Raw genomic sequence first — 21,377 nt, 5'->3', positions numbered from 1 at the left:
TTGCCATTCTGCAAAGGTCTTTTTTATAGGCCACACAGAGGTTTTTTGGCTCTCTGCTAAAATCACTGCTCCGGCCTTTTAAAGCAGAAACAGATGTTCATATTCTTTGTACCGCTCAGTACCTGCGCCCTCATAAAGTAACTGTGTGAATGCGCGTGTGTGACCACACGTCTGCCTCAGAGGGCACAGGGTACGACCATGACTCAGACATCGATAACGGCCTCGAAAACAGCAGAAATATGCAGACACAGCATATATTACAGGCCAATTCAAGTCTCAAGGATATAGCCAGTTCCTTCCATTTCACCTGTTTCTGAGGATTGCCTTGTTTTTGGTTTTCCTACTTTCCTTTCCGTTCTATTGACAACATTTCTGCTCTCATGTGCAAAACATGCAACTCACCCATAACCCATTAACCACATCCCCAAACAAAAACTAAACACAAGGATCCAGAGTCAGGGATGTTTAACTAATAAGGACTGCCCCATATGATGACACTAAGATATTGTAAGATGGCCCCCCCATTTTACATCTGCATTACTCACGTGTCTTTCCATTTTCAGAGAGCCGTTTGCCATCCCCTGAGGGGTAGACAGGCACCACGGTGACTGTGTAGACTGTGTCCGGGAGAAGATTTCTCAGAACAGTTGTGGTCGTGCTCCCAGAGACTTGGTCCTGTTCAGAAGCAAAAATAATAATAATTGGCTAAGCGCCCTCAGGCTCACTTAATCATGACCATCACACCTGTCCAAAGGATTATGGCACTTTTGGGACTACAAATATGTCCTGAAAATATGTACTGTTGAATAAACATACTGCTTACTTATACTGTATTAGTATGCTATGGGTCCCCAAATGCAGACCATGAGTACATTACTGAATGAGAAGACAAACATTCTCTCAATGTAGAGAACTTTAATATACATACTGTACTGTATTTCTGGAATCTCCTCGAGTGTATTCGCAAACAGACATTTCAGGAAGAAAATCATACTTCCCAAAGAGAGGAAGAGGCAGAGCCATATTTTGGTCCAATTACAGTTCAATAGATTATACAGTTCAAGAGTTATGACCTTTCCACCGGAAAATAGCATGGGGACATGTTGTGCAGTCTGCAGTATGTTTCGTAGAAAACTACATAATTGGAGGACAGTAGATTCAGGCACTGAGCAAAATCCTAGAAATATGTATAAAATAAAAACAACTAAACGACTTTCTCATCTGGTGTATTCACTTTACTTATGCAATAGTAAGCAAGTAAGCTGATTTTGACATGGCCTTGGTGAGGAGGAGACTAGAGGAGAGAGCGCTACTGTACCATGTCCTCGGGTCCCCCTTTGGCAGGAACATACAAGACCCTGTACTGGCGCACATTCCCTTCCGCGGGCTCCCATGTGACCTTCAGGGTGCTGGTGGTGGGGTCAGTGACCTGGAGATTTCTCACTCCACCCAGAGGTTCTAAGGATAAACAACAACGTATAATACAGTCAAATACATTCCAATACAAAACAAGAAGTGAGGAAAACTAGATGCCCAGAATACCAATACAAAGTGCTAGTGTAAGACTGGGACCTACAGGTGGAAAGTCCAGGGGTCAGAAAGTAAAAGTCCTGCTTATGTGTTTCGACCACACATGAACTCAGGCAGCTGAATTAACTCATTGGTTCACCTCCTACTTCCTAATCAGTAAAGTCAGGTGATTGGAACAAAATACTGTGGAGGACATGTAATTTATGTACCTGGATTTTCTGCCTATTGGTACCATCCAGTCAAAACATTAACACTCACCAAACAGGACTTGGAATGGCTGCCATAATATAACAACATGTAATAAACAAAATGAAATAATATATGTCCAATTGAGTAGAACTATAATTAGGCAGTAAAAAGTAAATTCAGTGTTAGTTCATATAGCCCAAATGGGCAGATGCATGTTTGATACTTTACCCTTCACAAACAAAAAGTGTGGTTTGCTAAAATGAACTCACTAAGCTTTGATGTAAAAAATTGAAGTAACCTTTACATTAACACATCAGGCAAATTTAACAAAACCTAGATTGAATTCCAACAGCTGTCATATTCTTTTTTAAATATACTGTCCCTCGCCCCCTCCTGCAATCCTAAACACCCTCCCAAACCAACATAACTGCCTTCGCCTTTCAGTTCAACACTTACTGGTCTTTCCTTGGCCAGATAAATCTGGGCTCTCGCCGGTAGGGTACAGAGCTGTCACATGGATGGTATAGGGTGTGTCTGGGGTCAGCTTCTGCAGGATGACGCTGTTCTTCCTCCCCCCAACTTGGGTCTATTAATCAGAAAAGGCTTTTTTATTAAAAGGATGTATATTGTACTTAACCACATCTTTAGGGCCCCTGCCATTTTTTGCATCCCATATTGGCCAATGTATACAAGCAACCCATTTTCTCAAGCTGTTCTGAGGCCAATGGCGGACAATGTGGTGGGCAAACAGATGGTATCCATGACGGTACTGCTACTGTTAAAACCAACACAAGAACTTAAAACTACTGGTCTTTTCAGTCCCCCAGGGCCCCATCCTTGGTCCTCTTAGATTCATAGATCATAACAGTATTATACACGGAGAAAACACCTATAAATATTTTTCCCCCCATGACCAACTGGAATTAATTTCATAGGCACACAGGTATTTTAAAATCATAACTTAAGCTGTTTTCTTTTCCAGTGCCATTTCAGGGCCAATATAAATTCATGTTCTAATCTACAAAACAGAAAAGTACATTTACTGGCATGCATTTTGACAGAAGAATGGGGCAGGATGTGTGTGTGGGGGCGTGTGTGCGTGTGTGAGGTGTTGGATGGTCTTATCTCACATCCATAAACGTATTAGGATTTTCCAAGACACTCTGGACACTTCTAGACAAAATCATGGGCTGTTAATCACAGGCTGATAATGTGAAGCAATCATTATGTCTTTGCCCCCACAGCAAAACAGCATTTTGAGTAAGTTACAAGTAGGCTCCATCCATTTTCCCATCACTACTGTCAGGGTCCCAGAACAGATTATATGCCAATCAAATAATCAGCTCCCTACTGTTTACATTGATAGGTATCCCTACACGTGAAGCCATAACACTTTAAAATTGATGCATCTTACAAATATTTGGGTACTGTGACAATTGATATCTCCTATCTTCATGAATATGCAAAAAGAAATGAACTGCAAAAAGAAAAACCTTTTTATCAGCCTGTACCTTGTAGAGAAGGAGAAAGAGAGACACAATGAATGCAGACGCAGAACATCTGGTCAGTATACATAAGCTATGGAGGTAAATTAATTCAGCCAGCTTTGCCAGAGGTATTGCACCGTTGGCAATCTGATTTCCACCAAAGCAGTCTCTCATGTGATTCTAAACTACAATGGGATTCCTCTCCCTCTGCTTTCTTCAAAAATCCACAGCAGCGTAAACACACAGCAAGATTGTATAATATCAGCTATTCCTGTTTCCATTACTAGGAAGCAACTGGCATATTTCAAGTTCTAAAACCAAAATAAATTCTCCTTTAGTTGATTCAGAGTCCACAATCCTCACAGCAACATTACAAAGACATACATCCAGCGAAACAAAATAAACATGACTAACTGCATAAACTGAAGACTTCCAACTGTGGAAGCAGTCTTTAAATGCTTTGACCCCTGGAACCTCAACAAAAGGTTTCACTACCCTTCCATTACTCCAGCACAGAAAAGCAGACAATATATGCAAGATACAAAAAGGCAATACTTCAATCAAAATATAATTGTAAAAATTTTTTAAATGTATTTCAGACTCTCAGAAAACGGGGTTCATTGGCTTGTCTCCATAAGGGACTACAGTGCATATGCTTGAACAAGAAAGTTCTCCATGGAGAGAGTGTTTTGGAACGGTAGGAACTTTGGAACTTATGGAGTGTTGGATAATTTTAATTCCATGCTGGTAACTCCAGCATGCCTGAAATAATTGTCACCAATGGATAACTTTTTGAGCTTACTATAATTACAAAGTCAATGACTAAACTTGAGTGTTTGTGTTAGAGCCCTCCTACATAAAGCCCTGTGAGTACTCACCGACAGGGTTTTTCCCCCAGCCATGGGTTCGTAAGTGATGCGGTAGTTCTGGACTGGGCCTGGAGCATGGTCCCACTTCACCGTCAGTGTGGTGGTGGTGGCATTGTACACCTGCAGGTTCTGAGGAGGCTCTGTCGGAGTTGGGAGACACACACAAAAAATTGTGTCAGGCTTCCAAGCACTAGCAGACATGACAAGTAAGGTATCCCTTCATTTATATACTCTCATCAAAAAAACTTACCAAGTTTGATCTCGGACACTAAGGAAGGGAAAGAGAGAGAGAGAGTAATTAGTATGGGACATCAAAATGTTTTAGGTTTTTTGCATGCAGATTGTGATTGATTAACTGTTTGGCAGATTGATTCGATTGGATTTCATACATGTGCGCTGGCTGCCCATCAGGTCCTCGCTCTCTGACTCGTCTGGATAGATGGCAGTGATGGAAACATCGTACATGGTGTCAGGTGTCAGGCCCTCCAGCAAGTGAGTGTTCTCGTCGTTGTTTAGGATGGCCTTAAAGAACGAGAGCAATGGAAAGAGAGAGAGAAAGAAATGACGCTCGACCATAGGGCGCATGTATTCAAAACTGACACCCACCATCTGCAAAGGTAAACATGAGGTGAGGGCTCTTACATATTGTAAGTTGGAGTCACCCTGCTTGACCCATGAGATTCTGTAGAGGGCTACGTCAGGGGCGCTGTGGTCCCAGGTTGCCCTGAAGCTGGTCTGGGTGACCTCTGAGAACCTCAGATTTTTAGGCGAGGGCACGACACCTGCATTCATGAAAAAGAAAGGTTGTTTAATGGTTTTGGTTTCAACGTGATTCGGTTATTCAGAATTGGACAAGTGTCCTTGTGTAAAGGTGTGCCTAAGGGAGCATTCCCCCTTTGTAGTACTTTCTTTGTCAAGTGAATTGTGACCATTGGAGAGCCATAGGCTTTCACAATAGAGTGTGTCTGGGTGTGTACCAAGGGGCTGGGATGTAATATCAGGAAAACTGTTGAGCGATTGTTTCAAGGAAGTCATTCTACCTGTTGAGGTGAATACAGAGCCATAAACTGTCCCCTACTCAAAGTAACCATATAAAACTGATCTCCATCAACACACCTGAGCTGCTTCAGCTAATCTTATCCTTATAGTCTTATCCTATTGCATACATCTGAAGGCCCTCATTGCATACTAGGGCTGGTTGATGTCTTAAAGCAGTGGTCCTCACTCCTGGTCCAGGAGAGCCACACCACAGGGTGTGTTGGTTTTTGTTTTCCCCTAAATATCAGCAACCAATTCAGACACACGAAACCATATGAGGTGACTCAACTGTGTAATTAACTGCTGTAATTGATCACTTAAATGTTGAGTAACAACAAAGGCCAGAACACCCTGCAGCTCTCCAGGAGTGAGGACCACTGTCTTAAAGAAATGTAGATAAGAAAGTAACTTTGAAACCTCTTACCAGTCACAGCTTGTCCAAGCATCGGGTTGCCAGTCCCTGCGTCATACACCGGGGTGACGGCAAGATCGTACTCAGTCTGGGATATGAGGTTCTCCAGGCCCTTCCTAATCACATGGCCAGGGACTTCGAGCTAAACGGAAACAAATGGAGGGGAAGTCTCACTCTGTTAGAGCCATTCACACCACAATGAGATTGGACATATTTAACAAATGAGTCAGCTTGGTTTCATGTTGGTTTTAAAACATTTACATTCAATTTGTTTTCTCCAGTTGTTGCTCTTAATTATGCGAGTATTGTGATTTTCCTTTAATGGGAAAATGGGACCTTTAATGGAAACAAAGACATAACAGAAACCCAAAGTGTCTATTTTGAACAGTTTTGCTGTAGAAAATTGTTAGCAAAAAAGTCAGAAAGACTTGAAAGCTGTATAACAGAACATGAAGGTTAGCCAATGGAAAGCAAATCTCAATATCCTTCAAGGTCACTGTTACCCCAGCAGTCAGTTCATATTTATTCAAAATCCCCTCTCCATAAAAAATAAGTAATTCAAGAATTTGTGGGAACCATCCATAAATTGGGCCTGAAAATCTGTAAGCCAGCATTTGTAATTCTAGAGAATTTTCAAGAAGTGAAAAAAATGTCAGAATATCTGTCTGCACAGCTTAGCCATGCACAGTGCAGAGGTACTATGAAAACCCGGAGGACACTTTTGCACTGTGAATATGCAAAAATGATTTGCAGGACCATAGGCTTTCAAGCAAAACAAAATTCATAGCAAATCACTGTTTAAATAGTCCAAAGAATTTCCTGTTTTCTCTGTTAAGAAAACAGTCCTTTATTATCCATCAGGTAGCTGAGATTTGGAACGATCACTTTTTAGGAAGCCTGTTTTGGCAAGCGTTGCTGGGCAGAAATCCTCATGTGCTCCGGTGTGTGTGTTTTTATTTTAATTCTCTCTTAAATCCAGCCCAGGAACTGAGAGGAGCTCCGCAAAATGACTGATGCCTCAAGATGTGGCTCGGGATTTCAGGCCAGAGCCATCGTCTTCCCCAAAGGACCCCTGGCTGCCAGTTCGAAATCCAATTGGACTGGAAAAGCAAGGCAACTTCACCAGGTCCAACTTGACACCCCCCCCCCACCCCCCCACCCCCCATTTCTCAACTGCATTCAATGCAGAAAAAGCACTCAAAGGACTAGGGAACTATCCTTCTAAAACAAAATAGAAACTACCTGCTCAAGACATGACAAGGGGTCATGAACTACACTCTTAAGACATAAAAAGTAACTACAGTCAAAATGGAAAAGGGACCCTATGCTCTGAATTGAAAAAAGTATGTGTTACGGTAGCCACAATGCAGCTATTGGCTAAGCACATGTCTTTAGAGCACTGGTAGGGCATGGTCTGCTTTTCCCGGCTCTACATGAACCTGTTGGAAACCTCCTGTTTTGAGAATGACACAGAGGAAGCTGTTCATCACCTCCTTGGCTTCTCCCTCTTCGGCCTTGTAGGTGATGATGTACTTGCGAACGTTTCCTGGTGCGGCATCCCAGTCCAGCTGCATGGTGCTGTGGGTGACGTCTCTTACCCTCAGGTCACCCGCAGGCGGCAAGGGCACTTAAGAGGTAGAAAAAACAGAGCGAAAGGTCGAGATACGTTCAGGTCAATACCTCAAAGCTGGATCTGAACTTCTAACACAGGAGGCAGGAGGTTGGGGGAGGGAGTCCACATACATGTCACTCCCTGGTCCACCAGAGGATCGCTGGTTGCTTCGCCATGAAGGGCGTACAGAGTGATGGAGTATGCAGTGTCCGGGATCAGACTTTCCAACTGGACATTAGTCACATCAGCCCCAACTCGCATCTGTGGGAAGAAATGAGGACAGAATATATCATCAGATACCAAGGCCTTTATTCATAATGTGTGCCAACACTGATTCTTCAGGGATCATCAACTCTGGCCCTTGCATCCTGGCCCTTGGTTTTCTTTTCTCACGGGGAATTAGTTCTACCGATTGGCTGGACTAGAGTCTTCACACTAGGTAAAGGAAGGGTGGAAAACCATTAGTTCTCAGCCCTTGGGGAACGTGAGTTTCTGATCCCTGCTGCAGACGAACTAGATGGTGAACTCTCTGCATTGAAAACCCAGCTTCTTAGAGCAGATAGGCAGAAGGCAAACTGCCATAAATACTTACCACTTACTTACCACAGGTTTTGTTTATTTGACTCAAAATTCAATAAAATGCCTAAATGCTTTATTGTTATTTATAGGGATTTGTCTGAATAACTTCAGGGCCAGAGACAAACAAAGATATCAATATGAGCTAATCCTTCTTACTGCCTATTTTGCCCAAATGACCTTTTTCTTGAACCCCACTTGAAAGAAAACTCCATGCTACACTAGGAGTGGGGAGTTTCTGAATGGCTTCTGCAACATGGGCACCACCAACAACATAGAAATAGGGTCTGGGCTGTTAAAGGAACCCCACAAAAGGTTGAGCATGCAAACTCAGCAGATAAGACCTTCACATTTCGGCATTGTTCGCTGCTTTTTGTTCGTGCCTCACCTCTATCTCATCAGTGGGCACGGTGGCATTCCGGGCACTGTACAGGAGCATGTACCCTGTGGCACCATCAGCAGGCCCCCACCTCACCCTCATTGAGGTTGTCTGTTCATCGAAGACTGTCATGCGCTTCACAGCAGACAGAGGCACTGAGGAGAGAGTTGAACGGTAAGTTTTTACCTGTCTGAGTGTTCTTATTTTCTATTCTTTATGTGTTGGAAACACATGCATGATGCATTGTCACAATGTTAAACTTATATTCATTGTTCTATCTGGAGTACAGAGCCAAAACAACCAAAATTGTATCCCTGTCCCAGTACATTTGCATTTAACTGTACCTGGTGACTATACTAAACCATAAGAGTTTATAGTTTAGGCTATGAAGAACCAATGCAATTCAACTGAAGCTTTCTTTAAGGTGCAGACTGTCAGCTTTACTTTGAGGGCATTTACATCCATATTCAACATCTATATTTACATATATTTGCTGTTTTATACATACTGTACAGTAGTCAACTCAATATGCATTTTCAACTGTCAAACTATACAGGTAGGTAACAATGGACCCTGCTCAGAATACTCTCAACATTATATCTTGAATTGCTTAATTTCTATTCAATTGTGCATTTACAAATATAATCATACATACTCACATAAATATGAGTGTAGAAACATAAGCTCTGGGTAAAGGTGTCGCCTTGAATGCTTGGATTACTGAACGAACATATCCTACTCATGCTCACTTGGGAGCAGGCCTGCTGGCTCCCTCAAGCACAAGACCTAACCAATGTCGCGGGTGGTTAATAAGCTAGCAGGCCACATTACATGGCCGAACACTTCCTGGGTGGAGTCAGAGCATGCATGGAGCGGCCACAATGTGGCATAGCACTGAAGTTTTTTTTGTAAGACAAGCCGCAGTGACCAAACTCTGGAGTCCAAGCGGAAGATGAAGCCTCTTTTACAAGATAGACAACACAACATGTAATTTTCACAATAAAGGAACATGTTTATAAAACTATAGCTAAAATGAACACACAGACACAGGTCGTTCACAGTAGTTCTTAATACCCACAAAACTTGTATGTGGTTCATGAGAGCCCTAGTAACAGCATTTAATGATTTCACAGAAATTATTTAAGAATAAACAGAGAAATTCAGATTTAAATCAAGGTCACATAACTTAATTCTCTACAGTGTATTTGAGAAAAGATGCCATAAGGTATAAAATAAATCATTTTGTTCTGAAACGCATCCTACATCACAAATTTAAGTCACAGCATGAAAGTTAAACTGACAGTTTTGCAATCCTCAGAACTACCCTGCAAAGTACATTCAGGCAATTGAAGCTGAATAATAGAAGGCAGTATGAGATGAAATAAGCCACACTTACAAGTCGTTTCTGTGCCCTTTAGTGGCTCGCTGCTCTCCTCTCCAATGATTGCAAAAACGTTGACCAGGTACTCCGTCAGAGGGTTCAGGTTCTCCAGAACAGCTGTGGTCACGGTCCCATCCACCAAAATCTATGTAGGGAAAAATAACGATGAGCGTGGCCTTGTGGGTCCGAGAGGAGCAAAGCCATTACCCCCGAACAGGAAGTGGAGGCACAGGTATCCCAAGTTCTCCCAAGCTCATTTCCATGAGTAAAAACCAGCAAACCTATGGCTACCACTCCTTTGGAAAGTTCCAGCACCTGCCCACCACAGATTAGACTGTGATTCATTCATACATAGCAGCAAATATAGGAAACTAAGTGAAGTGCATGCCACAAGAATGACAGTTGATAGAAGCTAGCTCACAGAGAAGAGTGGAAATGTCCGCCTTTGACTAGACAACCTCACAAATTGAGGAAGCGGAATACAGAACAAATCAGGGGGACAAGATAGAAAGAGAGAGAGAGAAATACATTACTTTTTATGACAGTGACTGTGAGGCTCACCTCTTTGGGCTGCCCAGACAGGGTCATGTACTGCACACGGTACTTCTCCACAGGCGCTTCGGGTCCAGTCCAGGTGGCCCGAAATGAGTGATGGGTCACCTCATTGAGAATAAGGTTAGTGGGTGGGTCTACCCCACCTGGGGAAGGAAGCACAGAGGGACAAATACATGATCATTCTGTTAGTATTATGTTTCATCTAACAGGTTTCTGTAGACCACCACACATTCTGATCCACAATGATTAAAGGGAGAGATAAATATTATGGATGATGTACACTGGGGTTAACACTGGGGGCAGTTCAGCAGCTCACATTTCTCATAGTGGTTACAAACAGAATGATAGCAGAAAGCTTGCTTGGGCCCACTCTCTACTGTCACTCTGGTGGCTTTGTAGAAATGTTCTACAACCTTGTGGAGGCCATTTCTCTTTGCATTCAAAATTATTCATGAAATACCCTCTCTATCTGGGCACACACACAACCTGGCCGAAAGCTTTATGCTCTTGACAGGGGGAAAGAAAGACAGAAGAAGTTGTATATTTAAGAGAAACCGAACATGCATATGGCCAGCAGCATTACCTGAGCCTTTAACACTGTTACAGATGTTGACCGAGAGGTCGTCCACAATGTCGAGGAGGAAGGAGAAGTCAGCCACATTGTACATGTGGATCTCATCCGGGTCTGAGGCGATGGTCCTCAGTTCATTTTCATCTGCGTTTTTAATGCCTGTGAACAAACAGAATGGATTATGTTCAATTCACCAATCCTCCTTCTCATATAGCAGGAGAACAAAAATGAATAAAGCACATCAGTCTTTTAAATCCTTGACTGTGTAACACAGGGATAGAGAAGGGGGGCTGTATCTGTTTATGGATTTCCGACAAACTGCTGCTCTTAATTACTTAATTAGCCCAATTGTTTCCACAATCTGTTGTTTATAGCCACATTCCATGATATACATAGCAGCTGATAAATATTCTTGTCTTGTAGCATTTTATTGTGGTCTAATTTATGAGTGAATCGGTCATGGTGCATATGGCTAATTAGCTGATTGAGCCAGGATAAATGGCGGTAGCAAAATCAGGCATACACACCGACCCTCCAGGACTGGAGTTGCCCATTCCTGGTATAAGACATCAAATCCCACCTGGTCTGAGAAATAACTGATGACTTGTAAAGTCCATGACTCTGATTTCTGACATGGCTCATGGCTCACATCTCACACCACACATCATTGGTTAAAAAATGCCAAGAAGTACCTTTTATCACATGAAACAAAAAATATTCTCACCAATAGCATACAGCTCAATGCCTTCATCTCGCAGGTTTTGGGAGTTTGTGACGATGTCATCCTGTGACTTTCCGTCGGTGATAAGCACCCCGATTTTGCGAGCCTTTGGTCGCAATCCAACATTAGGTCTGAAGTTGTTCTGGAGGATATAATTCAAAGCAAGCCCTGTTGGGGAAAAAATGTTAGATAAGATCTTTCTTTAATTGGATTTAACAAATTTAAATGCTGTCTTATCTGCCCAATGAATTAAGTGCTTGTATACACTTCAGCTTCATAGAGTTATTGAATTACAGATATGCAAGAGGGTTCCGGAGGTCCTCAGCAAAATGACCAAAAATATTTCCCATAGAATTGTTGGTTTACATTTCCATATTTAAATAGTAAATATATAAGGTTCTCAGGTTTTCTCAGCCTTAGAAGTATTTGAATTATTGACCATTTAAATTTTACCAAATATCAACATGAGGGGCGGCCTGTAGCGTAGTGGTTAAGGTAAATCGGTGGTGGTTCTAATCCCGTTGTAGCCACAATAAGATCCGCACAGCTGTTGGGCCCTTGAGCAAGGCCCTTAACCCTGCATTGCTCCAGGGGAGGATTGTCTCCTGCTTAGTCTAATCAACTGCACGTCGCTCTGGATAAGAGCGTCTGCCAAATGCCAAAAATAAAATGCCAATAATGTAATGTCTGTTGAACAACATTAGGATTTAGACATGCTTCAATGTGCTGGTGTGTCAAATAGCCAATTTATTGTTGCCTGTGGTGGGCACTGAATAAAGGATGAAAGGGGTTGATATAAGGTTCATTATATCAGACCTTAAAAAGAAACGTTTGAGCCCTGATCGAGACAATTCTAGACCGTTATCTCAGATTCCCTCCAGAAAGAAGTGAGTGCCGTGTGAAGCCCCACATTCTGTGTCACCTCATACCTGTTAAGGTATTGCCGCCTTTGTAGGGTAGGTTGGACACAGCCTCCAGCAGAGACTCCTTTGTGCGATGGGCATTCAGGTGCCACTCTGTCTTAGGATCGCCACTGTACTGGGCCAGACCTGCGGGAATGGGTGGGGATCAGGGGGGTGAGACGATGACAACCTATCCTTGTCAGAAAACACAAAAGCCAGGAGTGGCACCACTGGATGTATCCTCACCGATCTGGACTCTGTCCGGGCCGATATCAAAGACGCCCACCGTGCGAGCGATGAACGCCCGGATGGTCTTGAAGTTCAGCCGCCCGATGCTCCAGGATCCGTCCACCAGCAGGACGATGTCGGCCTGAGCAGTGGTCCTGCATTCTTTGTCTACGGGGAGGGGGCCACAGAACAATTAAAGTCAGGGAGACGTGCTGACCCAGAGTGCACTGCTGCCGACGGACATGAAAAAAGGACTGCGTCAAGGATGAAGGAGGATAGAGAGACTGGAGGGGGGGAGGGAAACTCAGATCTGACAAACGGGAGGAAGAGGATAATCAACACAATGCCAGTTGAGTTTACAACATTCAGGGAAAACATTCTTTTTCACAAACAAAAGTTGTACATGATTGTTTCATTTCTTTACAGGTTTATTTGTCACAAGTCTTTGCTGCAGTTCTGGGGCGGGTGAGGCATTTCAGGATGACAACATTTTCTCTCTCTCTTCGTGCTCCAAATTCCGTTCCAACTTCCCCAGAAAGATTTTGGGAGCTCTCAAGGAACATCTCTCAAGGAACTTCTCCAAAGGAAGGACAAAATGCCCCAGTGACACATGATGTGTGAGGGACTCCTCTCCCAGGGTTATTGCTTTCCTTAATAGCCATGTTCCTTGTTACCCCAGACACCTGCTGGGTGAGAAGCCATTCACATCCTGAGCTTGTGCAACACAGGCACAAACTCACCTCGGCCATTGCACAACCTGCCTGCCACTATCTGCAATTGAAAAGAGGTTATATGACATTTGAATGACCAACCTTCCACTTCTAAAAAATGCAATAAACACACATCCACAAAAGTTGGACTGAGAGGATATTGTGGCATGTCATGATTGTAAATGATTTGAGAGACACATGAGAAGCAAAGAAAGGGAGATGCTGGAGAGATACCAGAATAAATGCTTGGTTTACACTGTAACGCATTGCATAGTCAGAATTATCAAACATGCCTTTCTGCATTTGCTAAATGAATGCTTGGCAATGTAGTTTCAGCACATTGATTTTAACTGATTTAGAATAGATAAGATACATATTTTTCCCCCAGGCTGAGGAGTGGTTTATTCAAGCCCTTCTCCCTAATATCTGCTTTAACAGGTACAAAAGTACTGTCTACAATCCAGAACACGTATTATGCACCTGGATGCAATAAAACATGCCATGTCAACTTTAGGGAAAGTGCTATTCAATCACAACAAAACAACAACAACAAAAACAAAAACACTTGGGAATTAATCCGGCAATATATTCCAATAGATTAATCATAGGATTAAATCAAAACTGACTGCTGGATTATGTTTGTACTTTGATTCGTTTTTTTTAATGTGTTTGTGATGATAGTCGATTAGACAAAGTTCAGAGATGATTTTCCGACTTCTTTTTACTATCTACCTCAGTAGATGCAGTTTCTCTTCTGAACCTATGAAATGTCTATGCTTAAATTCTACAATGTTTTGTAAGCCTCTCACTCACATAAATGTATGTTATGAAATTAAACAAAGCAGTAAGTTGTGTCCCTTTTGATTGAGTAGCTTTTTCCCTCAGTATGACTCAGCATGATCAGCTACCAGCTTTTTCAAAACATAGCTTGAGCTGGTCATGCTATGTTAAGCATGGAGCTGGTCTGAACTGGTCAAACTTAGTTTAGCTGGGTTTTTTTTTTCAGCAAATCAGTCTTCTCACTTTGATCTCCCACCTCAGGGTCAGGCTAAAGCAGGCCCTGTCCAGAGCCCCCAGTTCCTCTATCTGCTCCTGATTAGGGGAAGAATGTAAACTCAAGGCCACGGCATTCTCCAGAGCTACATAAAAGTGCATCCTTTTCCTTTACTCGGGTAATTCAGCAGCTGCCCAGAGCTTCACACTTGCTAGGCTGTAAAACAGTTGCAATTGCAAACAGATTCCACTTTCACAAAAATAAATCATTCAAATAGCGATAACTAAAGTGTCTAGAACTTTAGTTTAGCTTGGAAAAAAAAGGAATTTAGAGGGAAGTATTCATGACTTCACAATTATGTCTGAGGGAAGGCATGAAGTTCTTTTTTATAGCCACGAAAGAAAAAAAAGGCAAAAACACCAATGGAGGAGGAAGGCAAGGGTGCAGACGGAGGCATTACCCGATGCCCCGAAAGGTGGGGTCTCAGGATCATCCGAGAGGGTGGTCTTCTCCTGTCCCGCCAATGGCATGCTCTCTCCCCCATCAAACATTCCAAACACATTCACTGTGTACTTTGTTCCAGCTCTGTGAGACGCACAAACATCAGCCAAATAAAAGAACCATCCTGAGCCAGTCAGGCCTTAAAGCAATCCTGAAGCAGTCATGCCTTAGAGTAATTCTGGACCAGTTATGCCTTAGTCATTCTTAACCAGTCATGCCTTAGAGCCATTTTGAACCAGTCATGCCTTAATCATCAAGATTTCTCACAGTTCATACAAGTTAATCAAAAATGGATGCAGGACAAGGCATGCAAGAGGTTAGCCTTAATCTTGGAGCTGGTTACCAACATTGAGTCTTTAATATGGACATCTCAAATATTAATGCATTCCATATGAAGGTCGTTTGAAATTACAGATCACTTTAAAGGACAAAATACACCAGTTTTAAGAATGTTAATGCTTGAATCCTTAATTCTTTATTGATGCGGAATTATGCCAAAAATTTTGTCACTATATTGCATTTGACATTTCTGCATTTTTATTTGCTTTTGGTCAAGTGAAGACATGTAGTTTAAATATGTTGTTGGAACTATGTCTCTGTTCATGAGAATTCAACATACTTGTAGAATGCATTTGTATGTAACCCGGCTAGAAAAGTGATTATAAATTGTACAGACTGCAAGGGGTTAATTTCTGTTCCTCCCAAATGTGTAGTTGAACGTTGGTTCCTAATTAAGAGCTTGTCAGATATAAATGAGCTTGTCAGACTGCAGTTATAATGTTTGTTGCCATTGGTCAAATTGTCAATAGTCGATGGCAAAGGTGACCCACCTGAGTTCTTCCAGAACCACAGTGTTGTCATAAGGCCCCACGAGCAGTTCGCCGAGGTCCACGTCATTCTCGGCCGGGTGAAACTTAACCTTGTACCCACGCACCTCTCCAGGAGCAGGGTCCCAAGTTACCCGGAAGCTGGTCTTACTGGGCTCTGAGGTCTGGAGGTTTCTGGGAGATTTGTAAGGTGACACTGTAAAAGAAAAGGAAGAATGTGTTTCAGCTAAAAAAGAACCAATGTCAGCCAATCGTACATTGCCTGCCCTATGAATATGTAACTCCCACAGTGAAAAAAAGCATAAGCTTATCAAGGAGCGGAAACATTTTCATTTTTTGAGGGGCTGCTGGGTGGCTTATCTGGTTAAAGAACCATTCTGGATGACATAACCCAGATCTAGCCAGTACCAACTTCTAGCCACAATGCTCAAATGCAGATTGTGTTACTGAGGAATGGGAGGGTTCAGCAAATTATGGGCCTGTGTTACACTGCGTGCTATACAGTAGTGTCATCCTCCAAGGGAAACTATGAATGGCTACACTTTCCCGAAATGTCCACAGAGGTTAAATAGCTTTAAATAGCTAATTGGACATTAGGGAGGTAATTGGACTTTTTAACATTTTCCTCAAATGTAGGTCCACTGACCTCATAGTTATGGTATTTAAGCTCTGCTTTCAATGGTTTAGAAGGAAGAAGGCACATATCCTGCATGTCCTAGAGCAGGGAACAAAACAAAGCACAGTCCCCAAGTGCAGAGAACTGCTGGTTTTCCACCCTCCCCTACCTGGGAGTCAGGTTTGAAGACAGTCTGGCCAATCATGGCACTAATCGTTCAGTTAATTGCCCAGGAGAAGAACCAGGGCTGGATTTGGATTTGAAGGCCAGATCTGATGCTCTCTGTCCTAGAAGAATAACTTTGTCATGTCCAACTGCTTCTTTCTAGTTGGTGTTTTTGGGCATTGTAAATCTCCTGAATAAATGTCCCCATCCGCTTCCTCAAACTCTGTACAGTACTACATTCAACATAGAAGGTGCACAAACCAAGCCCCCGCCTCCCCTCTCCCTCCCCATCCCATACAGCATTGCAGCACAGTCCCAGCACACACAGGGTTAATGATAGACACCAACGTACGTGTAGTTCCCAGTCCTTGCCTTGCTTTTCCTTCACCGCGCCGGTAGACGGGGTGCACCGTGATGTTGTAGGTGGTCATGTGCTGCAGCCGTCGTAGGACGGTGTCGGTGACTGAGCCGGGCACCTTGGAGGCCAGCTGACGGCCACCGTCGACGGGCTTGTACGTCACCCTGTAGGTGACAACGTTGCCTGGCGCCGGCTGCCAGGTCACTTTCATTGTTTTTTCTGTCTCCTCGGACACAACCAGAGCTCTGGCAGCCGTCGAAACTGTGAGAGAGAAAAAAACAGAAGGGCATCAACTGCACGGCCACATGTCTTCATGACTACCAAAATATCAGATGGATTGGCTTTTATCGAACAACAACATGCCCAAGATTTCAGTATGTTCCTGGAAAAGAACACACCGGGCAGCATGGAGTTCAAACAGTCCAGCTGAATAGGCGCAGTAACTATTGAAATAAATCAGTGCAAGCCACTGGAAGTGCCAGCGGCTCTGTTCCTGTATGAATTACTCAACATCAGCTTGCCAGAATAAACAAGTGGCCAAGAGAGAGATTTAATTTCATCTCATTTACTCTCACGAGTTGCCGTTTGCCACTGCTTTCTGTCAATGGGTTTTCCCCCATTTTTGCTGGGCATGAATACGCAGCCTGTCCCACAGTGCACCAAAGGGAGCAGTACCCCAACTGGCCAGAGGAGCCGCTGTTTCATCATGCGGTAGGAACCCAACGAACCCTACAAAATTGTGTGCCCTATTTTAACAGTGAAGGTGCAAGATGCAAAATGGGCATATGATGCATATGAATGGGTTTTAATTGTAATTATTATTATTATTATTATTATTATTCATAAATAATTGCTGTGCTCTTTGGAATTGTCAGAGAGGAAGCAACCAATCAGCTTCAAGTTGCACCATAAATAGTATGTTTTCCAATTTGAAAACGCAACTTAAAATATCTCACTGATCAGGCTTGACTATGCTGACCCACCTGGCTCTCCATGTCTAGTCAGATTGAAATATCTGCCAGTTCCAAATGTAGGACAGTGGCCAAGTACAATAAAGTGGCCAATAGGAAATTTCCCCTAAATATTCCAATGAAACTAGGGCACTTTCAACTCCCTTGAGATCAACATGCTATGTAGCAAGCAGTTGGTTTTAATGGCATGTAAGGCATTTAATGGGTCAAACTGTGTTTTGGAGAGTAGTGACATAGTCTGTCAGGTCTCAGAAGTGCCAATTGCCACAGAAAAAGATTTCATATTTAAATGTCTTTTTCTCTGACATTTAAGATGAATTAATTCTTTCCCATACATAAACACATTTCCAAATTCATGAAAATCATCAAATATTCTGCATGTTTTAAAAATGTGGTCATTTATTCATTTCTTTATCGCAAAATTGTTGCTTTGTTTTGTATTTTTTGAGTATTATATATTGTATTATGGTTTTGGATGGTTTTCTGGTCACAAAATAATGGCTATTGTTCTATGTTTTGCCAATTTGTTTAGATTAACTGAAAATTAAACTTAAGTGTCTCAATTTACAATGACATTGGCCACTCACAATGGGAAATTGAAATAGCATGAATGCTGCATTGGACCACATGGGAGGCAGACCTATACTTAACATATCTCTCTGACTGGGGAAACACTAGGGGAAATACCGCTCTCCCTGGGAGATCAACAGTGAGGATTCTTGGTACGGTAGATACATTAATGGGAGAGTTGGGTTGGGGGTGGAGGTAGGATTACCGTCTGTGGTCTCTTCCCCAACGAGAGGGACCCCCTCTCCGCGTCCATAGGCGGCATAGACAGACACTTGGTATCGTGTCTCCGGTGTGAGCCCATTCAGCACCGTGGCCGTGACATCACCAGGGACCGTCTTCTGCCCAGACTCCTCAGTGAACAGGGACTTCCATGTGATCCGGTACCTTCTGACATTTCCAGGGGCTGCCGTCCAGGACACATCGAAACTGGTATCCGTGGCATTGCCTGTTACCAGGTCTTTAGGCGAGCCCAGCTCTGTGGATGAAATGAAAAAAGAAAAGAAACTAAGGGGAGATCCTAAAAAGTCTGTAAAGTATCTTAAAATGATAATAATTCAACATCTTTGACAAGCAGCTGTGCTTTCCACCAAACCGCTGGCAGCCAGCCTCTAATGATATTTACTCTAGTGCCTAGATAGGTAATGCAGCTATTGGAGGAGAATGCTGTTGCTGCTGAAGAGAGCAGACAGCAGTTCAGCAACTGGCCAGAGGGGGCGCTGTTTCATCATTCGGTAGGAACCCTACCAACTGAAACCTTCTCTCTCTGGGCCCAGCTGTGGCCAACTGCATGTCACTCCTGTCAGGCAACAGTCAGCCCTGGAACATTCAGTACTCCATTTTGACAGTAGGGTGCGGAAAGAAGGCAGGCATGGAACAGCAGTGCAGGATGAATGAGGGACAGTAAATCCACCGGTTCCCGTTAACCCTCTGGGTATTTTTGAGTCGGGCCATTTACTTTTCCAGGAACCCCCAGGAAACCTGGGAAACCAATCAGAGCCCGGCGCGTCTCACCACTTTTTATTTTTCCATTTCCTCTGGAAACCGGAGTCCTAAGACCGTGTTTGCTACAAATGCAGATGTTGCTCTGACCCCAGGGAGAGGGGGTGTCAAGGTATCGAAAAGCCAGAAAGGAGAGGAAGTGCAGATGAGGAAAATCAGAAGAGGTAGCCATTCAGCAACGTCCATGGCTCACCGGTGAGTATTTGTTCCTGCATTCTGACCATCTGAGCATCCAACCATGCACACCAGCAGAGGTGATTATCATAGTAATGCGAGACTGGAAAGCTGTCATAATATATATTAATATCTGTAACTATATTGTCCTTAATGACATGTGTATTGCACCTTTCTCTATCTTGCAACGGAGCAGATGGACGTAAAAATCTAGTTCTTGACAGCACTAGAAACAATGTCAATTTTTCTGGAAACAATCTCAAGGCAAGCTCAATACCAAGCATGGAAAAAGAGTCTAAAACAAGGAGCCAAGGCAATATATCATCAGCCAAGTCCTGAGAAGTCACACAAAATCAGTGTGTAGACAATAATATTTCCCCAAAACTAGTCTACTTTAGCTATGCGCTACTGTTGATCTGAGGATCAGATGCTGGATTAAGAATGCATAATACTGGAACAAAGCATATTGTACAATGTGGGTTGTCATGTAACACCTGTGCTTGTCAGTTTTTTGGAAATGCAAAGGTGATGGCATGCAAAATAATAACCATAGTCCAAATACTTTGAATGTTTTTTCAAGAAAATTCCTCAAGGATGGTAGATACTTGCTCTGTAATTTAGAGATTAACTAAGAATTCCAAAACTACAAACCTAATTTTCTTGGATATACTGTAATCTTCTTCCATTTTCATGCCATACGCTTCATAAACCATGCCATACCCAATTATAACAACTATATCCATAACATGTCAAAAAGGCTACATGAGGCAGAGCATGAAATTGCCTGCTTCAAAGCCAGTGGTCAATTTCAGTGATAGCCTCCACATTTAGCGTTAGAGATCACATAAGATCACACAGATAGTTTGGGCCTGTTCCTCTGTATGGCCCTTTTCACAATCCAGGGCTGTGCACCAGAGCTGTGACAGCACAGGTAAACAAAAGGCTGCTCCCATGGAATAACAAAGAATCTAACAAAGCTGTTTGAGAACTCAGAGGAAGCGTTTGTCAGGCCTAAATGCTCACTAGTGGCCAGTAATTCAGAGTTGTCTTGATCTACACTGTGGGCCAAGTCCTTGATCCCGCATTGCCAAATGCTGGGGAGTGACATTCCCAGCCATGCACCAGGGACGCAGGATCAGACGCAAATGACTTCAGCAGACAATCACCGGTTCTTTTCCTCATTGACGCAAGGAAGGGGTCATCTGCTATCAATCACAAAAACCGTGTCCAAGTGCTTGATTTGATGTCTATTTTTGCTTTTTCTCTTTCCTTGAATGCTGAACTGGCATGCAAATGTTCTCAGCGTCGCTAGGTAAAAGCAAACACTTGCAGTTACATGTCATTTTGAAGTCTTATACAGTGCATGTCATGTTACTGAGTCAAATCATTAATCATGGCCTATTCATATGTTTCCAACATGGCCAGTACTGATTTAACTGATAATGTCCATCCTCAGGGTTAATTTAAGGCTCTGAACTTTTTGGCTGTTTGCTGATTGGCTGACGTGTGCGGAATTTTTGGCGTGTAGCCAACGATTCAATTATTTCCCCAGTGCAAAAACCACCCTCTTTCAAATGGTTTTCTCCTCCTTTTATTCAAAGAAATGAAGAGGGAAAGAGACTGCCTGCAGCAGCTTACCAAAGAGTAGGTATTTGTAGCTCTGGGGTATTTCTGAATTCACCTTCTGCATTCTATTGTAGTTCACAGAATTTCCATCAGGTCAATGTGGACATGAACCAATGAGAGTTCAGAGGAAGATCACTAATGAATGTGAAGGCAATCGGTGGATTATTATTCAACCGTACAAGGCCTTATGGGTCATGGGCATTACTCTCAGTAAACAAATAGTGGCTTTCGGAAAGAATCCATGCAAATCCTCTGTAATAACTGGATTTCATGAGTCTTACAACAAGTTTAGTATGTCCCAGAGGGATGAGTAAATACTTATTTGGTCTACTTCAGCATGCGGCAAAATATCTAGCAGTTAAACCAGTGATAATCCAAATGCATTGCCTCCCACTGCAGCTTAACTACTGGATTTA

The 21,377-nt window shown here is 42.8% G+C and overlaps 1 protein-coding gene across 2 annotated transcripts in view; it reads right to left on the bottom strand.

Annotated features, from left to right (window-relative positions):
• The window catches only part of LOC133140578 (collagen alpha-1(XII) chain-like), a 71,389-nt gene that overhangs the window by 29,678 nt on the left and 20,334 nt on the right, over positions 1–21,377 (bottom strand). Inside the window, exons 14-34 of one of the 2 annotated variants that reach the window (XM_061260608.1) lie at positions 18,368–18,637; positions 16,616–16,882; positions 15,486–15,678; positions 14,615–14,739; positions 12,469–12,618; positions 12,250–12,369; positions 11,324–11,488; positions 10,612–10,758; positions 10,035–10,171; positions 9,489–9,618; positions 8,102–8,247; positions 7,269–7,398; positions 7,016–7,152; positions 5,538–5,667; positions 4,718–4,857; positions 4,465–4,597; positions 4,326–4,343; positions 4,085–4,215; positions 2,176–2,305; positions 1,319–1,458; positions 546–675 (exon numbers count right to left, since the gene is read on the bottom strand). In XM_061260608.1, coding sequence (XP_061116592.1) covers positions 546–675; positions 1,319–1,458; positions 2,176–2,305; positions 4,085–4,215; positions 4,326–4,343; positions 4,465–4,597; positions 4,718–4,857; positions 5,538–5,667; positions 7,016–7,152; positions 7,269–7,398; positions 8,102–8,247; positions 9,489–9,618; positions 10,035–10,171; positions 10,612–10,758; positions 11,324–11,488; positions 12,250–12,369; positions 12,469–12,618; positions 14,615–14,739; positions 15,486–15,678; positions 16,616–16,882; positions 18,368–18,637 — 3,069 coding nt within the window. The remainder of the gene's footprint in view (positions 1–545; positions 676–1,318; positions 1,459–2,175; positions 2,306–4,084; positions 4,216–4,325; positions 4,344–4,464; positions 4,598–4,717; positions 4,858–5,537; positions 5,668–7,015; positions 7,153–7,268; positions 7,399–8,101; positions 8,248–9,488; positions 9,619–10,034; positions 10,172–10,611; positions 10,759–11,323; positions 11,489–12,249; positions 12,370–12,468; positions 12,619–14,614; positions 14,740–15,485; positions 15,679–16,615; positions 16,883–18,367; positions 18,638–21,377) is intronic. The other variant, XM_061260617.1, reaches the window with a different exon arrangement.

This window comes from Conger conger, chromosome 1, assembly GCF_963514075.1.
Source record: "Conger conger chromosome 1, fConCon1.1, whole genome shotgun sequence".
Taxonomy (NCBI): domain Eukaryota; kingdom Metazoa; phylum Chordata; class Actinopteri; order Anguilliformes; family Congridae; genus Conger; species Conger conger.
This window is presented reverse-complemented; position numbering and strand designations above follow the sequence as displayed.